Source organism: Pan troglodytes, chromosome 5 (assembly GCF_028858775.2).
Source record: "Pan troglodytes isolate AG18354 chromosome 5, NHGRI_mPanTro3-v2.0_pri, whole genome shotgun sequence".
NCBI lineage: Eukaryota > Metazoa > Chordata > Mammalia > Primates > Hominidae > Pan > Pan troglodytes.
The window spans coordinates 61,967,388-61,993,467 of NC_072403.2; the positions used below are offsets into that span (position 1 = coordinate 61,967,388).

Here is a 26,080-nt window from a genome sequence, read left to right on the forward strand (position 1 = left end):
CTGCGGATGTATTAAAGATGTAAGACTGAGGAAGCTTCTCCTAGCTGACCAAGTAAACAGACAGGACATTTGGAAGGCATCATGCACATCAGTGAGCATACGAACTAGACCTGGCACCTTCACTCTGCCATGGAACTAGCTGTGCATGTTTAACTAAATCCCGTCCTCTCTTTGAACCTGATGTTATGCATAAAATTCCATTAATACTCCAAACTTCATAGATTTGTTTTTTAGGAAAATAAAATAAGAGCCTTTGTGAAAATGCCTTATGCAACTCTTGGCACAGAAAGGGAGATCCACTGCCACCAAAAAGTTGAGGTTTTAACAATCCTTTATTCACGATGTATTTTTGGCTATATTATTTTCAAATAATATATGTTATTTCAACACTTGAACTGCTATAGTTTGTCATTATAATTTTGGCAAAATGAGTATTTTTAAACATAAAGCCAATCCTTCTTTATTCCAGTTAAGATATCATTAAAAACAGTAGGGTCAATAGTTTCATCATTATTTTCTATAACTAGGAGAGAATATTTGGGTATAACATGATTTCCAACCAGTTGGTGAGCAGAATTTTCATTGGTTGTTGTTATGGCCATGTCACCTTGGACAAGTTATTTACTCTAGTTCTTTGTTGCCTCATCTGTGAAAGGATAAATTTTTTCCACTTACAACTGATAATGATTTATGAGATTAATGAGAAAATGCATGTACAGTGCTGTAAAAAGAGCCAAGCTCTTGGAAATATCCAATGAGTTACGCCTTTTGTTATAATCTCTCCTTTTCTGTCTTTGGTTCTTTGCATATCCAGCTTAAATACCACATTTAATTATTTCAACCACTTTCTAACTAAAATTCTTGTCCTTTACCTCACTCTGCATCCACCATACTGGTTTATGCAAATTCCAGTGTTGAGTAAACCAAACTGAAAATAGCCTCAGCCTATGCTTACGTTCAAAGTATGGCTATGGAGGAAAAATACTATAATAATCATACAGATTATAACTTCCAGCTTCAACTGGACTTCAATGCAACTTCTATATTTCCTTTATCTCTTCTCTGCCACATTTTTCATGTATATAGAAAGTTTCTGCTATATAAAATATTCTCCAATCAACAAAAGCTTTTTTCTCCTTCTCCCAACATTCTAAGAAAAAACAGGATACAAACATTCTGCCACCAAACCAACACACTTACCTGCATTTGCACCCATCCATTCCTTTTATTTTATTACAGTAAACAGGAGTCCTTCATTCAATCTAAGATAATTCCTTACAACTCTGTTCTATATCCCATTCTTTCCCCTTCTCTAAATAAGATGGAGCTTCTTATCTGTGTATAACTGCTTACTCAACTTCTTCCCATGAATGTGCCACAAGAATCTAAAATCAACACATTATGTTTCTCACTCCTCCACATCCCCAGCAGAAAACACACCAAGTCCTACCCAGCACTCATTAACTAAAGAAACTTCTAACTTCATTATACATAAAAGAAGAGACAATCTACAACTAAGAAGACCAGCAAGCTATCCAAACATGTACAACCCTGTTTATTATTACAGGTCAAAATATATACAGGATAGTTCAAATTTGAAAAGAATTGGCAGATAATATCCAAAAAAGAACAAAAAGAAAAAAAATAAAAACTTTTCATATTTTCCTCACACAAAAATAAACATAAAACTGAAACAAAATACTGTAACCTGGATTAACAAACATTATACAAGTTTTTTTTTTTGAGACGGAGTTTCGCTCTGTCGCCCAGGCTGGAGTGCAGTGGCGCCATCTCGGCTCACTGCAAGCTCCGCCTCCCGGGTTCACGCCATTCTCCTGCCTCAGCCTCCTCAGCTGGGACTACAGGCGCCCGCCACCACGCCCGGCTAATTTTTTTGTGTTTTTAGTAGAGACGGGGTTTCACCATGTTAGCCAGGAGGGTCTCGATCTCCTAACCTCATGATCCACCCACCTCGGCCTCCGAAAGTGCTGGGATTACAGGCGTGAGCCACCACGCCTGGCCAAGTATTTTTATTAGTTAAAAAATTCAGAATAAAAATGTATAAAAGGAAGATATGAAATAAGAATTTATTCAGGAATCAAAAAGACAAAATCATCTCAGATGAGAACGATGATTAAATTACTAGAAACCAAGGGAGAACAGATTTAACTTAAAATTATAAGCGGCAATGAGGAGAAAATAAGCATAGCCAATAAAAATAGACTTTTGAAACACATTAAAGGATCAGAAACGATAGAAGACAAATAAATTTCAATATATCTGTAATTGGAGTCCTTGAGATATAAACCAAAAAAAGTAACAGAATTTATATTTAAAACTATAATTCAAAAGAACATTCCAGAAAAAAAAAATCCCTGAATCTTCCTTTCTAAAGCTTTTTGGAGTAACTGGGATTTTAAATTCTGAAACATATGCTATTAGACTTTAAATGTAAAATTGTTTTTGTTTTACACTCTCATCTTCATAGGAAAAAGAGTCACAAAGGAAAGACAATGAGATTGGCATCAGCAACATACATGTTGGCAGTGTAAGCAATATTTCTAAGAAATTCAGAAAAAAAAACTGTGAAAAATGGTGAGACAAGGGTTTTATAGGTAGCCAAGCTGTCATTCAAATAATAAAAGTGTAGAAAAACATACTAAAATATCAAGAATTCAGAATACTGTATTCACAAGCCCTTCCAAAGGAGGAAAACCTTTATTAAACCCAAATGTGACCGTGGAATATTGGTAAAGGTGCTGGTGACAAACACTGAGTATATTTAATTGCAGATCTGAAACAAAGATAAAGTGTAAAAAGTATTTTATAAATGTTATATAATCTGATAAGGTAGAAATAAACAAGAAGAAAAGATTAAAGAAAAGGAGAAAATAGAATTCATTAATTTCCACATAGATAATAGGGTATAATTTAAATTTAACACAACAAAGAGTTGATGCTCAAGGTATGTAAAGGGAGAATAACAGAATTCTGAAACGGATATTTACAAGGAATAGTAAACGTAGTATAAAGACCACTAAAATAAAAATATAAATTTTCCTAAATCCCAAAGAAATTAAAAGCAGAATAGGAAAAGGCAACAAAAACACATTGAGAAAGAAATATAGTCAGTATAGCATAATTTACATAATAACAAAATTACAACGTGAGTATTTTGACAGAGATAAGACCAAACCTATCAGACAATGGGTGAAAATAGACTTAATCTATTAAAATAAAAAAATTCAGATTGCTTTAAGAAGCAAAGACCAACTCTACACTTGATACAAGAGACACAACTAAAACAAAGTGACTCAAAAAGCTAAAGCTAGACAATAGAAGGATGGGCGAAGGTGCAGCAAGCAAATAAAAATAATCAAAAAGAAAACGTGTAATCCTGATACTGGAGAAGGTAAAATTCAAGTGAAAAATTATTAAAGGAAACAAAAAATATATTTTATAATGCTAAAGCCACAATTCAAAATGAAGATGTAGGAGTTAAAAATATCTATACAATGAATAACGTAGAAACTACATTCATGAAACAGAAGGTGAAAGAAAAAATAGACAAAAATGCACGAATAATAGGACACTAATACACCACTCTCTGTTCAAGACAGGCCAAACAAACAAAGAATTAAGTTATAGAAGATCTAAATAAGATATTCAATAAGGTAGTTCTTATGAATGTATATTGAGTTTTACACTCTGAAAATAGAGATTTACCTTCTCATATGCACAGGGAACATTCCTGAAAATTAAACATACAATAAGTCAAAGAAAAAATTCACTAAAACTTATAAAGAAGAAATTATACAAACATTCTCTGATACAGCACAATAATATCAGAAATTAGCAACAAAATCTAAATAAAAGGATTTTCACCCTAAAAAGACTTTTAACTCTTTAAACAACTCTTAGGAAACAGAGAAAAACTAGAATTACAAAATTTATTTTTAAAAAAGTTAATGAAAACATTGCATATCAGAATCAAGGGGATACAACTTAAACAAAGATGAGAAAAATATTCAGTTTAACTACTTAGATAAAAAATAACAAAAAATGAATGTAAATGAATTCAATTCTCAACTGCAAAAGCTAGAAAAAATGTAGGAAAAAAGAATAAAGAAATAAAATAGGATAAAATTAAAAAACAAAAATTTAATGAAGTCAAAAATCAAATTACAATGTTGGATCTTTGAAAAAATCCAACACAGGAGGGAAACCAGAAACATATAAAAGTAAAAAAAAGAAAAGTAGAGAGTGAAAGCATATGTATTCAAAGTAAGAAATGATGACCAAGGGAGAATAATCATTAAAACAGAGAAAACTTTTTAAAAATCATGAGAGGAACTTGCACAATTTTATACAAGTCACTTGAAAAATATAGATGAAATAATAGTTCCCTAGGAGAGTGAAGCTTATTATTATTGACCCTATGAGAGAAAGAATGCTTAAACAGACAAATTCCCATGGAAAAAAATAAGAGAAAGTTATCCAAGAACAAAAAGAACCAGGCTCAAATGACAGAGGGGAAGAGTAGGAAATATTCTGCAGTGCTTGATTTCAATTGTAAAGTATCAATAAGAAATTATCATTACAAAATAATATCAGGAATGAAATAAAGGACATTACTAAAAACCTACAGACATTAAAAGGACAAGAATAAGGCAATATTGTAAACAAAATATGCCAAGAAATTTGCAAGTTAAATGATATGGACAAATTCACTGAAAGGTACAAATTGCTGAAGGTTGCTCAAGAAGAAAGATAAAATCTAAATAGGTGAATTATTAATTAAAATGTTCCTTAGACACACAACACACCTGCAAAGCTCAGGCCCAGAGGGTTTCACTGGTGAATTCTACCAAACATATAAAGAAGAAATGACACTAACACTACACAAATGCTTTTAGAAAAGACAAGCCAGTATTGTTTTGATATTAAAGCTGGACAAAAATATCACGAAAAAGAAAACTGCTGATCAAAATCATCCATGAACATAGACACAAATAATATGAAATAAAACATTTGCAAATTGAATCCAGTAATGTATAAAAAGAATATTATAAGATAACCAATTGTGGTTTCTCCCAATAATGCAAAATTAGTGTAACATACAAAAATCAATGTTGTATATTAAGAAAATATGAGAGGAAAATTATATAATCAAGTCAGTGAAGGCAGAAAAAGCTTTTTTTTTTTTTTTTTTGCAAAATTCAACATCTAATCATGATATTTTAAAAGAAAACTCTCAATAGACTGGGAATAAAAGGGAATTTTCTCATCCTGATGCAGGGCTTTTATGTAAAACCAACAACTAACATTCAATGTTAAAAGACTGATGGTTTCTACCTAAGGTCAGAAGCAAGGCAAAAATATGTGCTTTTATCCCTTCTATTTGTTATTGTATTGAGGGCTTGTTTAGTGAATAAAACTATTAAAATAAATAAATTTCATATAAATTAGTATAGAAGAAGAAAACTGTCTTTATTTGTAGTCAATATAATCATCTATGTAGAAAAACCTGAGAAATCAACAAAAAAAGTTGCAGGAACTAATAAGTGAATTTAACAAGACTGTAGGATATACAATCAATATACCAAAACTAATAATATTTCCATATGCTAACAACAAACTGAAAAATTTTTCAAAGTCTATTTATGAGTATGAAGAAATACAATAAAATACTTAGATATGAACTTAACAGAAGACTTATAAGATCTGAAAACTATGAAACTTTGCTGAGATAAAATAAAGAAAACTCACATAAGTGAAACAATATACCATGTTCATGGATTGAAAAATTCAATATTGTTAAGATGGCAACTCTCCCCAAATAAATTTAGAGACATGAAGATGCTCTTCCCTCTAAGATTTGGAGCTTAAGTCTACACCCCACCTTGAGTAGGGCTTGGATTTGGTGACTTGCTTCCAAAGAACAGAATATGGGATGAAAAAGTAGTAAGAAAGCTTGTAAATACTATAAAACAGGTGATCATCATTAATATCACCAATGAATTTTCATCTGGGTAGCATGTACATTCTGATTTGATAAAAAGGACACTTGAACCCTCTGTTATCCTTTTCCAAAAAAAAAAAAAAACTATAATCCGAATCTAATCATGAGGAAAGCATGAAACAAACTCAAACTGAGTGATATTCTACAAAATACCTGGTCAATACTCTTCAAAACCATCAAAGTCATGACAGACAAGAAATGACTGATAAGCTATCACAGATCAGTGGGAAATAGGAAGGCATGACAAATAAATGTAATGTGGTATCCTGGACTGGATCCTGGCACAGAAAAATTACATTAGTAGAAAAACTAATGAAACCCAAATAAAGTATGGAGTCCAGTTGACAGTAATGTGCCAATATTGGTTTCTTAGTTTTGACAAATATACCATAGTAATATAAAATGTTAACTTCAACAGAAGTTGGATAAAGGGTATGAGGAATTCTCTACTATATTTGCAACTTTTCTGCAATCTACAATTATTCCACACTAAAAACTTTGGCCAGGCATGGTGGCTCATGCCTGTAATCCCAGCACTTTGGGAATCTGAGGTGGGTGAATCACCTGAGGTCAGTAGTTTGAGACCAGCCTGGCCAACATGGTGAAATCCCGTCTCTACTAAAAATACAAAAAAAAAAAAAAATCAGCCATGCATGGTGGCAGGTGCCTGTAATCCCAGCTACTCAGGAGGCTAAGGCAGGAGAATGGCTTGAACCTGGAAGGCAGAGGTTGCAGTGAGCCAAGATCGTGCCATTGCACTTCAGCCTGGGTGTCAAGGGTGAGACTCTGTCTCAAAAAAAAAGAAAAAGAAAAAACTTTAACACATCCCACAGTCTCTCTTGGTAAAAATTTTAAAACTGATACTAAAAATAATATGGAATTTATGTAAATCTATAATATCATTATGATTTCTAAAAAAAAAAAATTAGAGTATTTACACCACACAATTTCAAGGTTTATTTTAAAGCTATAATAATTAAGACTGCGTTGTTGAGGAAAGAATATGGGTATAAATTAGTGGAATGGAATTGAGAATCTAAAAATAGTTTCCCACATATTGATCAATTCATATTTGGCAAAAGTTCTAATGTAATTCAAAGGGAAATGATAGTCTTCAATAAATGGTGCTAGAATAACTGAATCTCCATATGGGAAAAAAATGAGACCTGATTTTTATCTCATACCATACATATAAATTAATTCAAAATAAATCAGGAGGGAGGCAAGCAAGATGGAGTAGAAAGCTCCACCCATTGTCACCCCCTCCCAGCAAGAACACCAAGTTAACAATTATCTACAAAGAAAAAACACTTTCAAAGAACCAAAAATCAGGTGAGCACTCACAGTACCTGGTTTTAACTCCATATTGCTGAAAGAGGCAATGAAGAGAGAGAAAAAACAATACTGAATTACCGATGCCACCCCTCCCCCTTCCCCAGCAGAGGCAGCATGGAGTGGAAAGCATTTCTGGGTGCTAATGAAGGGAGAACACAACAATTGTGAACCACTGAAACCAGTGCTCTCCTGTTAAAGCAGAAAGGAAAACCAGACCAAACTCAACTGATGCCTGCCCACAGAAGAAGCTTTTTTTTCTTTTTTTTTTTTTTTTTTTTTTTTTTGAGACGGAGTTTCGCTCTTGTTAGCCAGGCTGGAGTGCAATGGCGTGATTTCGGCTCACTGCAACCTCCGCCTCCCAGGTTCAACCGATTCTCCTGCCTCAGCCTCCCAAGTAGCTGGGATTAGAGGCATGCACCACCATGCCCCGCTAATTTTGTATTTTTAGTAGAGATGGGGTTTCTCCATGTTGGTCAGGCTGGTCTCAAACTCCTGACCTCAGGTGATCTGCCCGCCTTGCCCTCCCAAAGTGCTGGGATTACAGGCATGAGTCACGGCGCTAGGCCCAGAGGAAGCATTTAAACCAGCCCCAGCCAAAGGAGAATTACCCATCCCAGTGGTCTGAACTTGAGTGCCTGTAAACCTCACCACCAAGGGCCAAAGCGCTTCAGTCTCCAAGTAAACTTGAAAGGGAGCCTAGGTCATAATGTCTGCAACTCATAAAAGAATCCTAGTGCTGAACTAGGCCCACAGACAGTAGACTGGGGAGGCACACAACATACTGAGACCCACATTGGGGCAGCCAAGACAGTGTTGACAGCATCCTTCTCCTAACCCCAGACTGCAAAGCTCATGGCTCCAAAAGAGACCCCTTCCTTCTATAATCCTTGAGGAGAGGAGAGGAAAGAGTGAAGAGGACTTTGTCTTGTATCTTGAATACCAGCTCAGCCACAGCAGGATAGGGTACTGGCCAGAGTCAAGAGGCCCCCTTTCCAGGCCTTAGCTCATTTCTAGACATTTCTGACATTTCTAGACACACCCTGGGCCAGAAGTAAACCCACTGCCTTGAAGGAAAGGATGCAGTCCTGCCAGCATTCATCACCTGTTAACTGAAGAGCCCTTGGGCCCTGAATAACTAGCAGCGATACCTACGTACTACACCAAGGGCCTTGGTGAACCTCTGAGACTTGTTGGCTTCATGTGAGACTCAGCCTCAAGCTGTGGTGGCTATGGGGTAAAACTCCTTCTGCTTGAGACAAGCAAAGGGAAAATTAAAGGAAACTCTGTATTACACCTTAGGTACCAACACTGCCACAGGGAAGTAGAGCACCAAGCAGAGTCTTGAGGTCTCCAATTCCAGGACTCAACTCTTAGACAGCATTTCTGGACCTGCCTTGGGCCACAGGGGATCCCACTGCCCTAAAGAGTGAGTCCCAGGCCAGGCAGCATTCACCATAAGCTGACTTATGAGACCTTGGGGCTCAAAGAAACGTCAGTGGTCATCTGGCAGTACTCCTCATGGCTAGGGGTGGTGGTGGATATGAGGTGAGGCTCCTCTGCCTTTGAAAGGAGAGAAAAAAGTGAGAAGGACTGCGTCTTGTGGTTTAAGTGCCAGCTCTGCTGCAACACAACAGTATACCAGGTAGACATCTAAGGCTTTTGACTCTAGTCCCTTACTCCAAGATGGAACTTCTGGACCCATTTGGGGGTTGGTGGACCTCACCATCCTGAAGGGAAAGACATAGGCCTGGCTGGCTTTGCCACCTGCTGATTGTAGGGTCATAGGGCCTTGAACGAACATAGGCAGCAGCCAGAGAGTGGTCAGAGCAGACACTGGGTGAGACCCAGTGCTGTGCTGGCTTCAGATCTGACCCAGAGCATAGTGGTGGTGGTTACAGAGGTGCTTGTATCACTCCATCCCCAGCTTTAGGTGTATCAGAACAGAGACAAAGATTCTGTATGTTTGGGAGAAAGTAAGGGAAGAGAAAAAGAATCTCTGCCTGGTAATCCAGAGAATTCTCCCAGACTTTGTTCAAGACAATCAAGGTCGTACCTCTACAAGTCTGCAAGAACCACAATGTTACTGGGCTTGGGGTGTACCCTAAAGCAGAAACAGCTTAGATCACAACACCCAAGTCCTTTCAGATAACTGGAAAAGCTTCCCAAGAAGGATGACTACAAATAAGCCCAGACAGTGAACACTACAATAAAGATCTAACTCTTCAATGCCCAGACACTGAAGAACATCTACTAGCATCAACACCATTCAGGAAAACATGACCTCATCAAATCAACTAAGTAAGACACCAGGAATCAATTCTAGAGAATCAGAAATATGTGACCTTTAAGACAAAGAATTCAAAATAGGTGTGTTGAGAAAACTGTAAAAAAAATCAAGATATGCAGAGAAGGAATTCAGAATTATATTAGATAAATTTCACAAAGAAATTGAAATAATTAGAAAGAAACAAAGCAGAAATTCTGGAGCTGAAAAATGCAATTAGCATACTGAATAATGTATCAGAGTCCTTTAATAGCAGAATGAATCAAGCAGAAGAAGTAATTGATGAGCTTGAAGATAGACTTTGGAAATAAACAGTCAGAGGAGACAAATAATAATAAATGATAGAGTATGCCTACAGGATCTATAAAATAGTCTCAAAGGGCAAATCTAAGAGTTATTGGCCTTAAAGATGAGGTAGAGAAAGAGATAGGAGGTAGAAACTTTATTCAAAGGGTTAACAGAGAACTTCCCAAACCTAGAGAAAGATATCAATATCCAAGTACTTGAAGGCTATAGAACACCAAGCAGATTTAACCCAAAGACTACCTGAAGACATTTAATAATCAAACTCTACAAGGTCAAGGATAAAGAAAGGATCCTAGAAGCAGCAAAAGACAAAAATAAATAAATAACATACAATGGAGTTCCAATATGTCTGGTAGCAGACTTTTCAGTGGAAGGCTTACAGGCCAGGAGAGAGTAGCATGATGCATGACATTTTTTAAGTGCCAAAGGTAAAAAAAAAAAAAAAAAAAACTTTACCCTAGTATAGTATAGCCACAAAAATATCCTTCAACATGAAGGAGAAAGACAGGCTTTCCCAGACAAACAATAGATGAGTGATTTCATCAATACCAGACCCACCATACAAGAAATGCTAAAGGCAGTACTTTAAACAGAAAGAAAAGAACATTAATGAGCAATAAATAATCATCTGAAGGTAAAAAACTTACTGGTAATAATAAGCACACAGAAAAACACGGAATATTATACACTGTTACTGTGGTGTGTAAATTCCTCTTATCCTAAATAGAAAGACTAAATAATGAACCAATCAAAAATAATAACTATAACAACTTTAAAAAACATAATCAGTACAATAAAATATAAATTGAAACAATAAAAAGTTAAAAACCAGGGGCACAAAGTTAAGGCAAGTTTTTATTAGTTTTCTTTTTGCTTGTTTGTTTGTTTATGCAAATAGCATTAAGTTGTTATCAGTTTAAAATAATGGGTTATAAAATAATATCTGTAAGGCTCATAAATACATACAATGAATACACAAAAAATAAAAAGCAAGAAACTAAGTTATATCACCAGAGAAAATCATCTTCACTAGAGGACAATAGGAATGAAAAAAAGAAGGAAGGAAAGACCAAAATACAACCAGAAAACAAATAACAACATAACAGGAGTAGGTCCTTACTTATAAATAATAACATTTAATGTAAACGAACTGAACTCTCCAATCAAAACACATAGACTGGCTGACTGGATGAAAAAACAAGACCCATTGATCTATTGCCTACAGTAAACACACTTCACCTATAAAGACACACATAGACTAAAAATAAAGGGATGGAAAAAGATATTCCATGCCAACAGAAACCAAAAAAGAACAGGACTAGCTATATTTATGTCAGACACAATGGCTTTCAAGTCAAAAACTAAGAAAAGGGTCTCTATACAATGATAAAGGGGTTAATTCAGCAGAGGATATAACAATTTTAAATGCACCCAACACCCAAGCATCCAGATATATCAAGGAAATATTATTAGAGCTAAAGAGAGTGATAGACCCCAATACAATAATAGCTGGAGACTTCATCATTCCATTTTCAGCATTGGACAGATTTTCCAGATAGAAAATCAACAAAGAAACATTAGACTTAATCTGCACTACAGATCAAACGAATCAAATAGATATTTACTGAACATTTTATCCAAGAGCTGCAGAATATAAATTCTTTTCTTAGCATGTGGATTATTCTCGAAGACAGACCATAGGTTAGGTCACAAAACAAGTCTTCAAACATTCCAAAAATGGAATATCAAGCATCTTCTCTGACGATAATATAATAAAGCTAAAAATCAATAACAAGAGGTATTTTGGAAACTATACAAATACATGGAAATTAAACAATATGCTCCTGAATGCCCAGTGAGTCAATGAAGAAATTAAGAAGAAAATTGAAAAAATTCTTGAAGCAAGTAATCATGGAAACACAGCATACCAAAATCTATGGGATACAGCAAAAACAGTAGTAAGATGGAAGTTTATAGCTCTAAGTATCTACATCAAAAAAGAGAAAAAAACTTCAAATAAGCAATCTAACAATTCATCTTAAAGAATTAGAAAAGCAAGGCAAACCAAACCCAAAATTAGTAGAAGAAAAGAAATAATACAGATCAGAGCAGAAATCAATGAAATTGAAATTTAAAAGCACAAAGATCAATGAAACAAAAAGTTGTTTTTTTTGAAAAGACAAACAAAATTGACAAATTTTTAGCCAGTGTAACCGAGAAAATAAAAAAGGATACCCAAATAAAATACAGTCAGAAATGAGAAAGGAGATATTATAAATGATACTGCAGAAATTCAAAGAATCATTAGTGGCTACTATGTGCAACTATATGCCAATAAATTGGAAAATATACATGAAATGGACAAACTCCTAGATACATACAACCTACTGAGATTAAACCAGGAAGAAATCCAAAACCTGAAAGGACCAATAACAAGTAACAAGATGCAAACTGTCATAAAAAGTATTCCAGTAAAGAAAAGCCTGGGACCTAATGGCTTCACTGCTGGATTTGACCCAACATTCAAAGAACTAATACCAATCCTACTCAAACTATTCTGAAAAATAGAGGAAGAAGGAATACTTCCAAACTCTTTCTATGAGGCCAGTATTACCCTGACACCAAACCAGACAAAAACATACCACAAAACAAAACTACAGGCCAATATCTCTGATGAATATTGATGCAAAAATCTTCAACAAAATACTAACAAACCAAATTCAACAATATATTAGAAAGATCATTCATCACAACAACCAAGTGGGATTCATCGCTGGGATAAAAGAATGGTTAAATGTATGCAAATCAATCAATATGATACATCATATAAACAGAATGACAGATAACCATATGATCATTTCAATTGATGCTGACAAAGCATTTGATAAAATTAAATATCTCTTCATGATAAAAACCCTCAAAAAAGTAGATATAGAAGGAACATACCTCAACATAATAAAGGCCATCTATGACAAACCCACAGCTAGCATCATACTGAATGGGGACAAAAAAATAAAAGCCTTTCCTGTAAGATCTGAAACATGACAGGATGTCCACTGTCACCACTCTTATTCAACATAGTACTGGAAGTCCTAGCTAGAGAAATCAGACAAGAGAAAGTTATAAAGGGCATCCAAATTGGAAAGGGAGAAGTAAAATTATCCTTGTTTGCTGATGATATAATCTTTTATTTAGAAAAACCTAAAGACTCCACCAACAAACTATTAAACTGATAAATTTGGTAAAGTTGCAGGATACAAAGTCAACATACAAAAATCAGTAGCATCTCTATATGCCAATGGTGAACAATCTGAAAAAGAAATTTAAAAAGCAATCCCATTTACAATAGTCACAAATAAAATTAAATATCTATGAATTGAAAGATCTCTACAATGAAAGTTATAAAACACTAATGAAAGAAATTGAAGAGGACACCAAAAAATAAAAAAATATTTCATGTTCATGGGTTTGAAGAATCAATATTGTTTAAATGTCCATACTACCAAAGGAATTTACAGATTCAATGAACTTCCTATCAAAATACCAATGACATTCTTCAGAAACATACAAAAACCAATCCTATAATTTATATGGAATCACCAAAGACCCAGAATGGCCAAAGCTTTCCTAAGCATAAGGAATAAAAGTGGAGGAATTACATTACCCGACATCAAATTATAGTACAGACCTATATTAACCAAAACAACATGGTACTGGCATACAAACAGATACAAAGACCAATGAAACAGAACAGAGAACCCAGAAACAAATCTACATACCTACAGTGAACTCATTTTTGACAAAGATTCCGAGAACATACACTAGGGAAAAGACAGTTTCTTCAGGAAATGGTGCTAGGAACACTGGATGTTCCTATGCAGAACAATGAAACTAGACCCCTATCTCCTGGCATACACAAAAATCAAATAAAAATTGACTAAAGACTTAAATCTAAGACCTCAAACTATGAAACTACTACAGAAAAACATTGGGGGAAATCTCCAGGACATTGATCTCAGAAAAGATTTCTTGAGCAATACCTTACAACCATAGGTAACCCAAGTAAACATGGACAAATCATGTTGAAAAGCTTCTGCACAGAAAAGTATACAATCAACAAAGTGAAGAGATAGTCCATGAAATTCAAGAAAATATTTGCGAACTACCCATCTGACAAGAGATTAGTAACCAGCAAGTACAAAAATTTCAAAGGACTCTGTAGAAAAAAAATACAATAATCTTATCAAAAGATGGGCAAAATATTTGAATAGACATTACTCAAAAGAAGACATACAAATGACAAACAGGCATATGAAAAGATGTTCATCATTGATAATCAAAGAAATGCAAATCAAAACTAAAATGAGATATCATCTTACTCCAGTTAAAATGGCTTTTATCCAAAAGGCAAACAATAACAAATGCTGGTGAGGATGTGGAGAAAAGGGAACACTTGTACACTGTTGGTGGGAATGTAAATTAGTACAACCACTGTGAAGGACAGTTTGAAGATTCCTCAAAAAACCTGAAAATGGGTTAGGCGCAGTGGCTCATGCCTGTAATCCCAGAACTTTTGGGAGGCCAAGGAGGGTGGATCGCCTGAGGTCAGGAATTCGAGAACAGCCTTGCCAACATGCCGAAATGTCTCTACTGAAAATACAAAAATTAGCCGGGCATCATGGCAGTTGCCCGTAATCCCTGCTACTTGGGAAGCTGAGGCAGGAGAATTGCTTGAACCCAGGAGGCAGAGGTTGCAGTGAGCTGAGATCATGCCATTGCACTCCAGCCTGGGCAACAAGAGCGAAACTCTGTCTCAATTAAAAAAAAAAAAAAAAACTAAAAATGGAGCTACCATATGATCCAGCAATCCCACTGCTGGGTATGTACCCAAAAGAAGAAAGGAAATCAGCATATTAAAGGGATATCTGCACTTCTGTGTTTCTGGCAGCACTTACAATGGCTAAGATTTGGAAGTCACCTAAGTATCCATCAACAGATGAATGAAGAAAATGTGGCACATACACACAATGGAGTACTATTCAGCCATAAAAATCAATGAGATCCAGTCACTTGCAACAACATGGATCAAACTAGAGATCATTATCCTAAGTGAAATAAGCCAGGAACAGAAAGACAAACATCACATGTTCTCATGTATTTGTGGGAACTAATAATCAAAATAACTGAACTCATGGCATAGAGGGTAGAAGGATGGTTACAGAGGCTGGGGAGGGTAGCCATCAAACTATGAAAAGACATGGGGGAACTTTAAATGCATATTCTTAAGAGCAAGAAGCCAATCTGAAAAGGCTACATAATGTATCATTCCAACTATATGATATCCTGAAAAAGGAAAAACTCTGGAGAGAGTAAAAAGATCAATGGTTGTGAGTAGTTGAAGAGAAGAAAGGATCAAAAGGTAGAGCCCACAGGATTTTTAAGGGAGTGAAACTATTCTCTATGATACTACAAGGTTATTTTTGTCATGTGTGTATATATATATATATATATATATGTGTGTGTATATATATATATGTATATGTATATATATACATATGTATATATTTGTCAAGTGTACAATATCAAGAATTAACTCTAACATAAACTATGAACCTTGGGTAATAGTGATGTGTCAACTGTAACAAATGTACTACTCTGGTGGAGATGTTGATCATGGGAGAGCCTGTGCACAGGGTTGGGAAGTGGCAGGGGATGTGTGGGAATATGCTGCACTTTCCATTCAATTTTGCTATAAACCTAAAACTGTTGTTAAAAATAAAGTAATTTAAACAAAAAAAGTAAATAGCTTTTTTTTTCAATTCATGAATGTTTCCATTAAAAATTTACAAACAGACAATACAGAAAAACTTCATTGTTTTTAGGAGACCCATGCTAATGAGAAAATAGGAGACATAACCAAGGTCAAATATGAACGGTGGTATGAACCTATAAGGAAGGCAAATATCAAGAGCGAACTGACCTCAAAATGTTGAACATAGTGATATATGCCTACAATAAAATACTATTAGCATTAAAAAGGAATGAGGTACTACCGATACAAGCCAAAGCATGAATGACCCACAAAAATGTCATGGTAATTGAAAGAACAAAAGGCCATATATTACATGTTTCCATTTATATGAAATGTCCAGAATACACAAATCTGCAGAGACAGAAAACAGAGTAATAGTTGCCAAGGGTTTAATGTACGGGTAGTAGCTTGTTGAGAAATGGGGAGTGACCACTACATGGGCATGTTGTTTCTTTTTTCTTTTTTTTTCTTTGAGATGGAGTCAGGCTGTGTTGCCCAGGCTGGCATGCAGTGGCGCCATCTCGGCTCACTGCAAGCTCCGCCTCCTGGGATCATGCCATTCTCCTGCCTCAGCCTCCTGAGTAGCTGGGACTACAGGCGTCCAGATCATGCCATTCTCCTGCCTCAGCCTCCTGAGTAGCTGGGACTACAGGCGTCCACCACCACGCCCAGCTAATTTTTTTGTATTTTTAGTAGGGCATGGTGTTTCTTTATGGGATAATGAAAATGTTCTAAAAATTGACTCTAATGAGGTTTCATAACTCTGTAAATACACAAAAACTATTGAATTCTACACATTAAATGGGTGAATTTTATGGTATTTCAATTATATAGCAATATAGCTGCTAGAAAACAGTGAACTGATGTTTACATTTGCAGGTACATGAATGCACATACTACCCAGATTAAGACTAAAAAGGAATCTTAAAGCTGTGTTCAAATCAGGAAATGAATAAAAGAACTAATTCCTTATTTAACATTTATTTTTTGCCAGGAACTGTGCTGGGTGATTTGTCTTACTCAAGTCCCTTTCATACCATTCTAGATAGGTAACATTTACTCTATTTTCGAAATAGAAACTGTCAAAATATTTGCCAGAGAACATACAGCTAGTTAGAGAAAGTCATTGCAAGCTGGAAATCCAACTCCATTCTATTCTCTAAGCTCTCCTGCCTCCCAAAAAGAATAGTCCCATTTCTTGGGGCATATGGATTTATGCTAACAGAGGACAAAATATTAATTAAAATGAATGCTTAGGTTGTAGGCAAAGATAAAGTCTGTGTTCTCTCACATAGTCTAGATTATAAACTGTGTAAGAGTAGAAGCCATGATGGCTTTATTCTCCTCTATATGTCTAGTTTCTAATAAATATCAATAAAATCTGTTCAATTAAATAAGTGAGAAAATATGAAACCACTGAAGCATAATTAACAAGAAGGAACCAAGGACTTTAAAATGGGTTCCCATATTTTATAGTCAGGTTACTACTGTCTTAGGAAGTGTTGCCTCAAAGTATACTCTTTGAAGAATCATGGATATTTGAAAAACCTTCATAGCACTTGAAGCAAATAAATGAATAATTTTTCCTTTGGAAATCACCTACAGACCAAGAAAATTTGGACTGAATTTCTGAGCAACTTTGGGATTCAAAGAACTGACCGTTAGAAAACAAGATAACATCCCTATGTCCAATGCTTGACCAAAGGGCCTCTTCAGCTCTGATGGCTTATACAAATCTTCTCCTTAGGTATCCAAATCAGCTAACTCCTAACTCTAAGAATATGATGGTGCTAATGGACCACCCCAAGGGCATGTGCCCTTAAGTTTTTTCATAGACAATGAATTATTGACACTTTGCAGTTCCCCACTTACTCTAATGCTCTCATGCCCATACCACACAACTGATAAAGAAGCCAGGGTTAAGAAGACAGTTTCCCAGCCCACTGAAACCTCAATCTTTGGGAGACACAGAAAAGAACCTCTGCTTCTAACCTGCCAAACAAACCAATCTGAAGGGCTTATTGAAGAAGCTCAACCTTGTAATATCCTATGATTCACTTCTGACACCTAAGAGTCCACAATAAAGTCAAAAGAAATTCAGTAGCATTTTTAAATTACACGTAAAAAACCTTTTAGCTCATGAATTTTATCCCAATGCCACATGTTAAAAAATTTTAATATTGGTACATTTTTCTTATGTTTCCTCACAAGATACAAAAATCTTTTTGTCTTGTCCTTTTTTTTTTTTTGTAAATACCTTGAAACCAGGACTACCCATTAATCCATCCTTTCCATGTCTTCCTGGTTCTCCCTAAAAAATAAATACATATGCTTTAATATATTTTTGCACTAATTTTTTCTCTTTAAAGACAGATACTATAAGATAGATTTTATTTAAAGCAAAATACTAAGAGCTTTTTTCTATCAAACTCACAGCAGGTCCAGGGAGGCCAGGGAAGCCAGCATTCCCCTTTTCACCTTTTGCACCCTGTATCAAAAACAAACACTTAAAACATAATCTTTACAATAATGTTTTCAAGTTCCAACCAAAACTTAAATAGAAAAGCTACTAAGTTAACATCATTATGTAGTAAAAACTCATGGAACTACAACTCATGTTGACTCTGCAAAGCACTATTTTACCAACCCAGTGGATGCAATATCAAGACATTAAAAATGTTGATAGATGCAGAATTATCATTACAAGCATCTAAACATAGAAATAACATCTTGGCAAAATTAAAAAGCAATGGGTATTTTAAATATTCTTCCCTCAGTGTGAGGAACTAGAAAGGCCCATAATATCAAATTTCAGTGGACATGTTTTTTGTTTGTTTGTTTGTTTTTGAGACGGAGTCTCACTCTGTTGCCCAGGCTGGAGTGCAGTGGTGCAATCTCCGCTCACTGCAAGCTCCGCCTCCCGGGTTCACGCCATTCTCCTGCCTCAGCCTCCCGAGTAGCTGGGACTACAGGCGCCCACTACCACTCCTGGCTAATTTTGTTTTTGTATTTTTACTAGAGACGGGGTTTCACCGTGTTAGCCAGGATGGTCTCGATCTCCTGACCTCGTGATCTGCCCACCTCAGCCTCCCAAAGTGCTGGGATTACAGGCATGAGCCACTGCGCCCGGCCTTCAGTGGACACGTTTTCTAAGCAGCTACTGCTTCCTAAGGAATCTCTCAGTGTAAATCTGTAAATTTTTTTTTTTTTTTTTTTTTTTTTTTTTTGAGATGGAGTCTTGCTCTGTCACCCGGGCTGGAGTGCAGTGGCGTGATCTTGGCTCTCTGCAACCTCCGCCTCCCAGGTTCAAGTGATTCTCCTGCCTTAGCCTCCCGAGCAGCTGGGACTACAGGCTCACACCACCACGCCCAGCTACTTTTTGTATTTTTAGTAGACACAGGGTTTTACCATGTTGGCCAGGCTGGTCTCGAACTCCTGACTTCATCATCCACCCGCCTCGGCCTCCCAAAGTGCTGGGATTACAGGCGTGAGCCACCGCGCCCGGCCTGTAAATCTTTTAAAAGCTCAGAATGATCAACAATACAACATAATCTTATAGGATACCATACACAGCAGTCTGCAGTCACCAGTTCTTTTTTTCTTTTTTTTCTTTTTTCATTGTTCTGAATTAATCCCCTAAGAAGGGTGAACAGAGCTAACTGTTCTAATGCTGGGTTAGAACTGCAATTCAAGTTTTCTGTTTCCATTACATTAAAAGTTCAATATGAATACTTTGTTGTGTGATCTATACTTCCCTTTTTGCCATAAAATCCAGGTGATCCTTTGTCTCCTTTGGCACCCATTTCACCCTAAAAGACAAAATATAAATAGTGAATATTTAAGAAATATGAATATTTTTCTTATAAAGAAAAAATACAGATTATAAGCAAAAGAGTTTAATATGCCAAAAGCAAAACAAAATAGAAATAAAATAATTTAAAGTTTGCTTTAAAAGGCCCTCATTTCCAGGCTTTATAAAGAAAAATTTTAAAAATAACATTTAGTGCTGTAACAAGGCTTATAGTTTAAGGCCTATATTTAAGAAAACTTGTATACAGTATAACATCAATTTTTAAATACTATAAAATCATATATTTATAACTGGAAACTTTAAAGGGAATTTTGTAAAGTTTTGTGTAAACTAATATTAATCTTAGCCCATTGTTTACTTTATCTCTAGTTATATATGAACATTTATTTATAACACATTTGTAATATAAAAGTACTTTATATTTGAATTAAAAAATGGCTTTGCTATATTTAAAAGAAACAGATTTCTTCAACCTTTGATCCTGGCATGCCATGAAGCCCAGGAAAACCAGGAAGTCCACGATCACCCTGAAAATAAAACTGAAATTAATTACAAAGAAAAACCATTCCAGCCTAAACAATATCATCATCTATTCTTCAACCTCACCCTTGTCAAAATCCACTTCAAATCTATCTGCAAACAGTTAATTTCATATCAGCATTCAATCATCTCTATGAAAAATTATCCCTACTTTTCAGGGTTTCATTTATAATCAGAGAAGATAAGTATTTTGGAGCTAAGAAAATCTCACTAGCAATCCTGACTCCACCCTTTGTTAGCTACCACCTATTCTGAAAAAGTCTTAGGCTTTTACAGGGGCAAGACATATGAATTAATTGAAATGATCTAGTCCCAACACACTCAGGAAACAGTTAACCTCTGAGGTCCTATCCAGCTCAGTAATGAAAGACCCTAAGCATAAAGTCTAAACAGACTAGGATTCTGTGGAATTTTTAAAAATTGCTTATCTTACTAATTACTCATAGACGGTATCTGTTCATATGTGTCTATGAACATGAAGGCCGTAAGTTTTCTCCAAAAGAGAAAAGATGAAGAAAAGTCATAACAACTTGTTATTTAGTAGATATAAGTTTAGTACTTAGTTCAGCGGGATATGTTGGATGGTACTGCTTTAGCTTCAAAATCTTAATTGTGGAGACATAGTAAATAAAGAACCAATGACTTTCATGGCAAAATTTGGGTCAGATTCACTTTTATCTAGACAAATTAAGATTACACACAAGCAATCAATTATACTCCTAGCTTGTCTGGTAGACATATTAAAGATTATATCATCTGTGACTGATATAATTTTTATAAAAGTTATTGATTCATATGATTTAAAGAGTGATATATTTATTCAAGGCTTATAGAACCCTCCAAAGGCAACTCTTTTTATTCCAAAGTTCCACATCTCTTTGAGTTCAAATCACCAAACCATTGGTTATAGCTACATTTTCCATTTTCTTCATTATCTACTGACTTCCCACCATGAACGCAGAGGATTAATCTCTCATAGCATCCAACACCTCCTCCCCATCTCCACTTCTAACAGACACAAATCCCCTTAACCCTCAATTACAGCTTTGGTTAAATCAGTAGTCAGGGTTTATTTTGTTAAGACTTGCAGATGAGCTATAAAGATATTCTCATTACTTGCCTTTTCTTGCCCAAATGTTTATCTTTCCTGGAGTCAAATATGGCCATTTTAATTGTTTAGTTTCCTATAAACTTATTGTTATATTGAACTCCAAAATGTTTCCAACTGTCAAAATCACTTCTGATTGTATTCATTTGCATTGAAAATTTTTCTTTAATAAATATCTCCTAGACCTGTCTCATTTCAGTATGAATTTGATGTTCTTTATTTCTGAGTTCATTATCTTGTTTAGGGGAATATAATATCCAATGGCTTCCTGAGAAGGAATACATGGGAGATTACTTTCTGATACCTTAAATCTCTGAAAATGTCCTTATTCTATTCATTTATATATTTGATGATAATTTAGAATTTTTAAATCAGACTTTTGAAGGCTCTGCTTCACTCAGTTCTTGAGTTCAATATCACTAATAAGACGTGTGAAGTCTGATTCCTGATCATTTGTATGTAGCCTTTTGTTTCTTGTGTGTTTTTTGGAGCCTGGAGTGGGAGGGTAGGGATGGTAGGACTGGTGCAGTTTTTTCCCGAAGAAGCTTGCAGATCTTCCTCTTGTTTCCAGTGTCTTGAAGTATTATGCTATTATACACTGGTGTGGTCTATAATCATCCATTATGCTAGGTACTCTATAGGCCTTTTCATCTATGGAGAACTCATGCCCATACACGTGGACATCCCAGACTACACTTCCAAGCTCCATCCCCATCCATACGTCACATAAACAGGCTCCTCTCAGCCACCTGTAAGCATAGGGGTGGACACACAATTGTGCTGGAAGGTCTTTAGGAAGACAAAGGCAGGAAAGGGGATGGCAAACCCTGGAAATGGGATAGGGGTAGATTGTTCAGGGACTGCCAGAATCTAAGATCCAGAATGTGTTTTTTGTTTGCTTGTTTTTGGTTAAGCTCAATGGTGTGATGGAATGTGTTCTTCAGGTTCTGAAGACTCCTCACTCAACACCGAGGAACACAGCTGAAGCAGGGTGTAGCAGGGGTTCTGCCTCCCTGAAAGCATTCATGACAGGGTTTTTTCAAGTCTTCCTCTCCCTGTCTTGTATCAGTTTCTTCCAAGACTTTTTGTTTGTTGATCTTTAATGTTCCTGTGATATTTGGTGATTCTTTATTGTCAGTTCATATGGAAGGTGATAGGAGAATCTCTCCGTGGGTAGAGTTCAATGACTCTGAACTTCACTGTAATGTGGTCTGGCTGTGCCATTTCATTGGATGCTGTTCTAGATGTCAGTAGACTTCCCATACAAGGATCTTCTATGTCTCTAGTTTATAGGACTGGCTGACCGCATTCTGGAGGCCAGGTAGAGAAAGAGGAGAAGGAGGTCGCCACATGAGTAAACTATCACCAATTCCCATTGTTTTTGTTTTGTTTTGTTTTTTGAGATGGAGTTTCGCTCTTTCGCCCAGGCTGGAGTGAGGTGGTGTGATCGCGGCTCACTGCAACCTCTGCCCCCCAGGCTCAAGTGATTCTCCTGCCTCAGCCTCCTGAGTAGCTGGGATTACAGGTACCCACCACCATGCCTGGCTAATTTTTGTATTTTTAGTAGAGACAGGGTTTCACCATGTTGGCCATGGTGGTCTCAAACTCCTGACCTCAGGTGATCTACCTGCCTCGGCCTCCCAAAGTGCTAGGATTACAGGCATGAGCCACCATGCTCAGCCTACTCCTATTGTTTTAATTTTAGTACAACTCTCCCTCTTCTCCCCAGGCTAGAGACCCTCAGCTTAAACTTTTGTGTTTCTGCTACGGTGGAGGAGAGATTCACTTGGCTACACAGAGTTGAGGAAGGGATAGTGGGATTTAACTCTTCTTAAATGGACATTCAGTCATGTTTGCATTTTTAGCTCCGCTGTCACCTCCACTTTAGAAACATTGATATTATCATTTCCGGAACCTGTGGAGTATCTGTGCATATGTGTGCGTGTGTACATATAAATGTGTGTGTGTACTGGCAAAAGGGGGGCCTCTGTTATATAAATCAGATCTCTTCTAATTTTAGGATACAGCTTCCCAGTATCCTAGAATGCAGATAATACAGTAACTGGTGATATAACCTTGACTTTATAAGTGACAGCAACACTCAGAGAGACTAGAGCAACAAGAGGGAAAAACACAAGTCCCTGAATGAGTTTGTAGACAACCAATTATATGAGAAAAATAAACTTCTTTCTCATTTAAACTACTACATTTGGTCTATTTGTTATAGATCTTTGCCACCCACCTAACAAATACAAAGAATAACTATGTTTCCAGTCTAAAAGGAATCATACTTTTTAGCTTATACTAAATGTCTTTCTCAAGAATAATTGCTTCCTCTGTCACGTGCGTGCGTGTGTGTGTGTGTGTGTGAGAGAGAGAGAGAGAGAGAGAGAGAGACAGACAGACAGACAGAAAGATAGGTAGGGAGAGAAAAGACCCAATCAAAGCCTATAACTCCCTAGAACGAATTATTCCCCAAATTCAACAATTTACCCAAACAGAGGACAAAAGAAAAAATAAATAAATTTTAGGGGAAGACCAAGTGACACAAGAAAACTGGGTATTCTTTCCCCTACCATATGAACTCCTAATACAAGAACCTAACCCAAACTACCTTTTGAATATATATATTCAAAGTGTGTGTGTGTGTGTTTTTGTGCGTCATTCAGAAATTTTATATCAAAGATCCAGAATGTGTTTTTTGTTTGCTTGTTTTTGGTTAAGCTCAATGGTGTGATGGAATGTGTTCTTCAGGTTCTGAAAATTCCTCACTCAACACTGAGGAACGCAGCTGAAGCAGGGTGTAGCAGGGGTTCTGCCTCCCTGAGAGCATTCATGACAGGGTTTTATATATATATATAAAATTTCAAATTACATATTTATAATTTAAAATTTGAAATTAAAATTTCAAATTATATATATGTATATTTTATATATATATATATATATATTTCCCTTTTGCTTGGAGCAGAAGGAGTGGGCAGAGTTCTGAGAGAGAGAAAGAGGACTGGAGTTAAGAAAACAATCTGAATTGACTCTTTAGAAAACACTACATTGAGATAACCAGTTAAAGGCAGAGCTAGACTAAGATATACTATTAATAAGATGGAATTTAGCTGGGTAATGAATGCTTAATAAAACTATAGAAGAAAGAGGTAAGCTGAGATTCCCTATTAAGGCTGAACAAAGTCCAAGCTATGACTTCCATTCTCTGGCTATAGGTTATAAAAGACATAATATCCAAACTTTCTTTTATTGGAGATGGCAAACAGATCTCAGATGAAGTAGGAAGACTAGGAACATCCACTCATGTTGGGACAGAAAAAATACAAGGTCGGGACAAAGCTACTCTTATGTGCCAACGGAAGATTTTTAAGTATAATAAAATGGTGTAGTATTCATGTTAACATAAATCAGTGTGAGAGAGAGAGAAAGAAGGAGAGAGCGAGCAGCAACAAGTTGTCAGCAAAACTGTTGGGGAATATTGAAACAGTATGTACAAAATATGGAACACAAAAAAGTATGGCTCAAACACATTATACTCAATCAAGTTATTTATACGGTTTAACAGCAATGGATAGCAAAGAAGAGATAAAGTTGGGCCAAAGCCTATCCAGGATGGGCATGTAACATAAAAGATAAATGGCTCCTGTGTTGGCCTCTGAGCCACTGGGTCATTTGTTACTATAATGCAGCTTAGCCTAAGTTAATTAGTACAGTTGCAATATTAGAAATAGGAGGCTGCCAAAACAACAATATTAAAATGTATATATGTCATTGGCTTTTGGGACAGGTAGTGAGCAATGAAAAACAATTATTGAAGGTTGAAAAAATGGTGTCTTATGTAAAATTGTGGTGAAATAATTGATTAAAAGCCTTGCTTGTAATAACTTGCAAAGGAAAATAATATATCAAATGAACTTATAGCTAGAGGTAAAGAACTGAGAAAACAGAATGTAAATATATATTATGAATTGACTGTTATTGGAAGTATTTGACAAGGTACTATTTTAAAAAATATATGCCCTCACAAAATAATTGGCCAGGTTGCCAGTAGTAATTAAAAGAAATAGACCAAGTGTAAAAACACTGGGATTGGGAGATACAATTGTTTTTCTCATCTCTAATGTAATGGTGAATGCTTTTAAAAAATAAAAGTCCAGTTAAAACTCAGCCTCTGGGAGGGATGAAATCAAAGATGTGGCTATAAACACCATCCTTAAAAATCTCTGAGTCCATTAAGGGGAGGTTCAATAAATCCTGTCAAGCTGGACAGTGTGACGCATGAAAAGTAAACAAAGAGTGTAGTGGATGCCTGATTAATTTAGGTCACCCATTATTAAGTGTAGAGAAGGAGATGTGATTGAAACAAGATTGTGGATGCTGCTATTGGCTGGAATCAAAAGTCAAAAACATAAAATTGCAAATACACACACACACATATACATATACTATATGCTGTTGAGAGAGTTATTATATAATACCACAGGAACCACCAACCTGAACTAAAAGAGACTCTGCCTGTTGGAGACTTAACATGAAAACAAAGTTACCCTGTATTTGCACTATTTTTAATACTTTTTCTGGACTACCAACAAATTTAGACAAATACAGAAATAAGGCTAAAAATAAAAGGAAGAAAAATTATTTTTAAGATTATACCTCTAATATGTCAATAGATCTAATAACCTAAATGAGTAAGAGAAATGAATTCACTTGGTGCTTTAAAAATATAAAAAATAAATAGTGTTTTATATATACAATATAACCAATATAAAATATATTTTTAAAGGGCTCCATTTATAATAAAAACAAAAGAGATAAAAAATTTTTAGGTTAAAATAAAATTGGATAATGTTCGG

The 26,080-nt window shown here is 35.7% G+C and overlaps 1 protein-coding gene across 2 annotated transcripts in view; it reads right to left on the bottom strand.

Annotated features, from left to right (window-relative positions):
- The window catches only part of COL21A1 (collagen type XXI alpha 1 chain), a 188,441-nt gene that overhangs the window by 47,538 nt on the left and 114,823 nt on the right, over positions 1 to 26,080 (bottom strand). For both annotated transcript variants that reach the window (XM_054685901.2, XM_054685900.2), the window contains 4 exons: positions 20,044 to 20,097; positions 19,513 to 19,568; positions 18,194 to 18,245; positions 18,017 to 18,070 (listed from right to left, as the gene is read on the bottom strand). In XM_054685901.2, the coding sequence (XP_054541876.1) occupies positions 18,017 to 18,070; positions 18,194 to 18,245; positions 19,513 to 19,568; positions 20,044 to 20,097 (216 nt within the window). The remainder of the gene's footprint in view (positions 1 to 18,016; positions 18,071 to 18,193; positions 18,246 to 19,512; positions 19,569 to 20,043; positions 20,098 to 26,080) is intronic.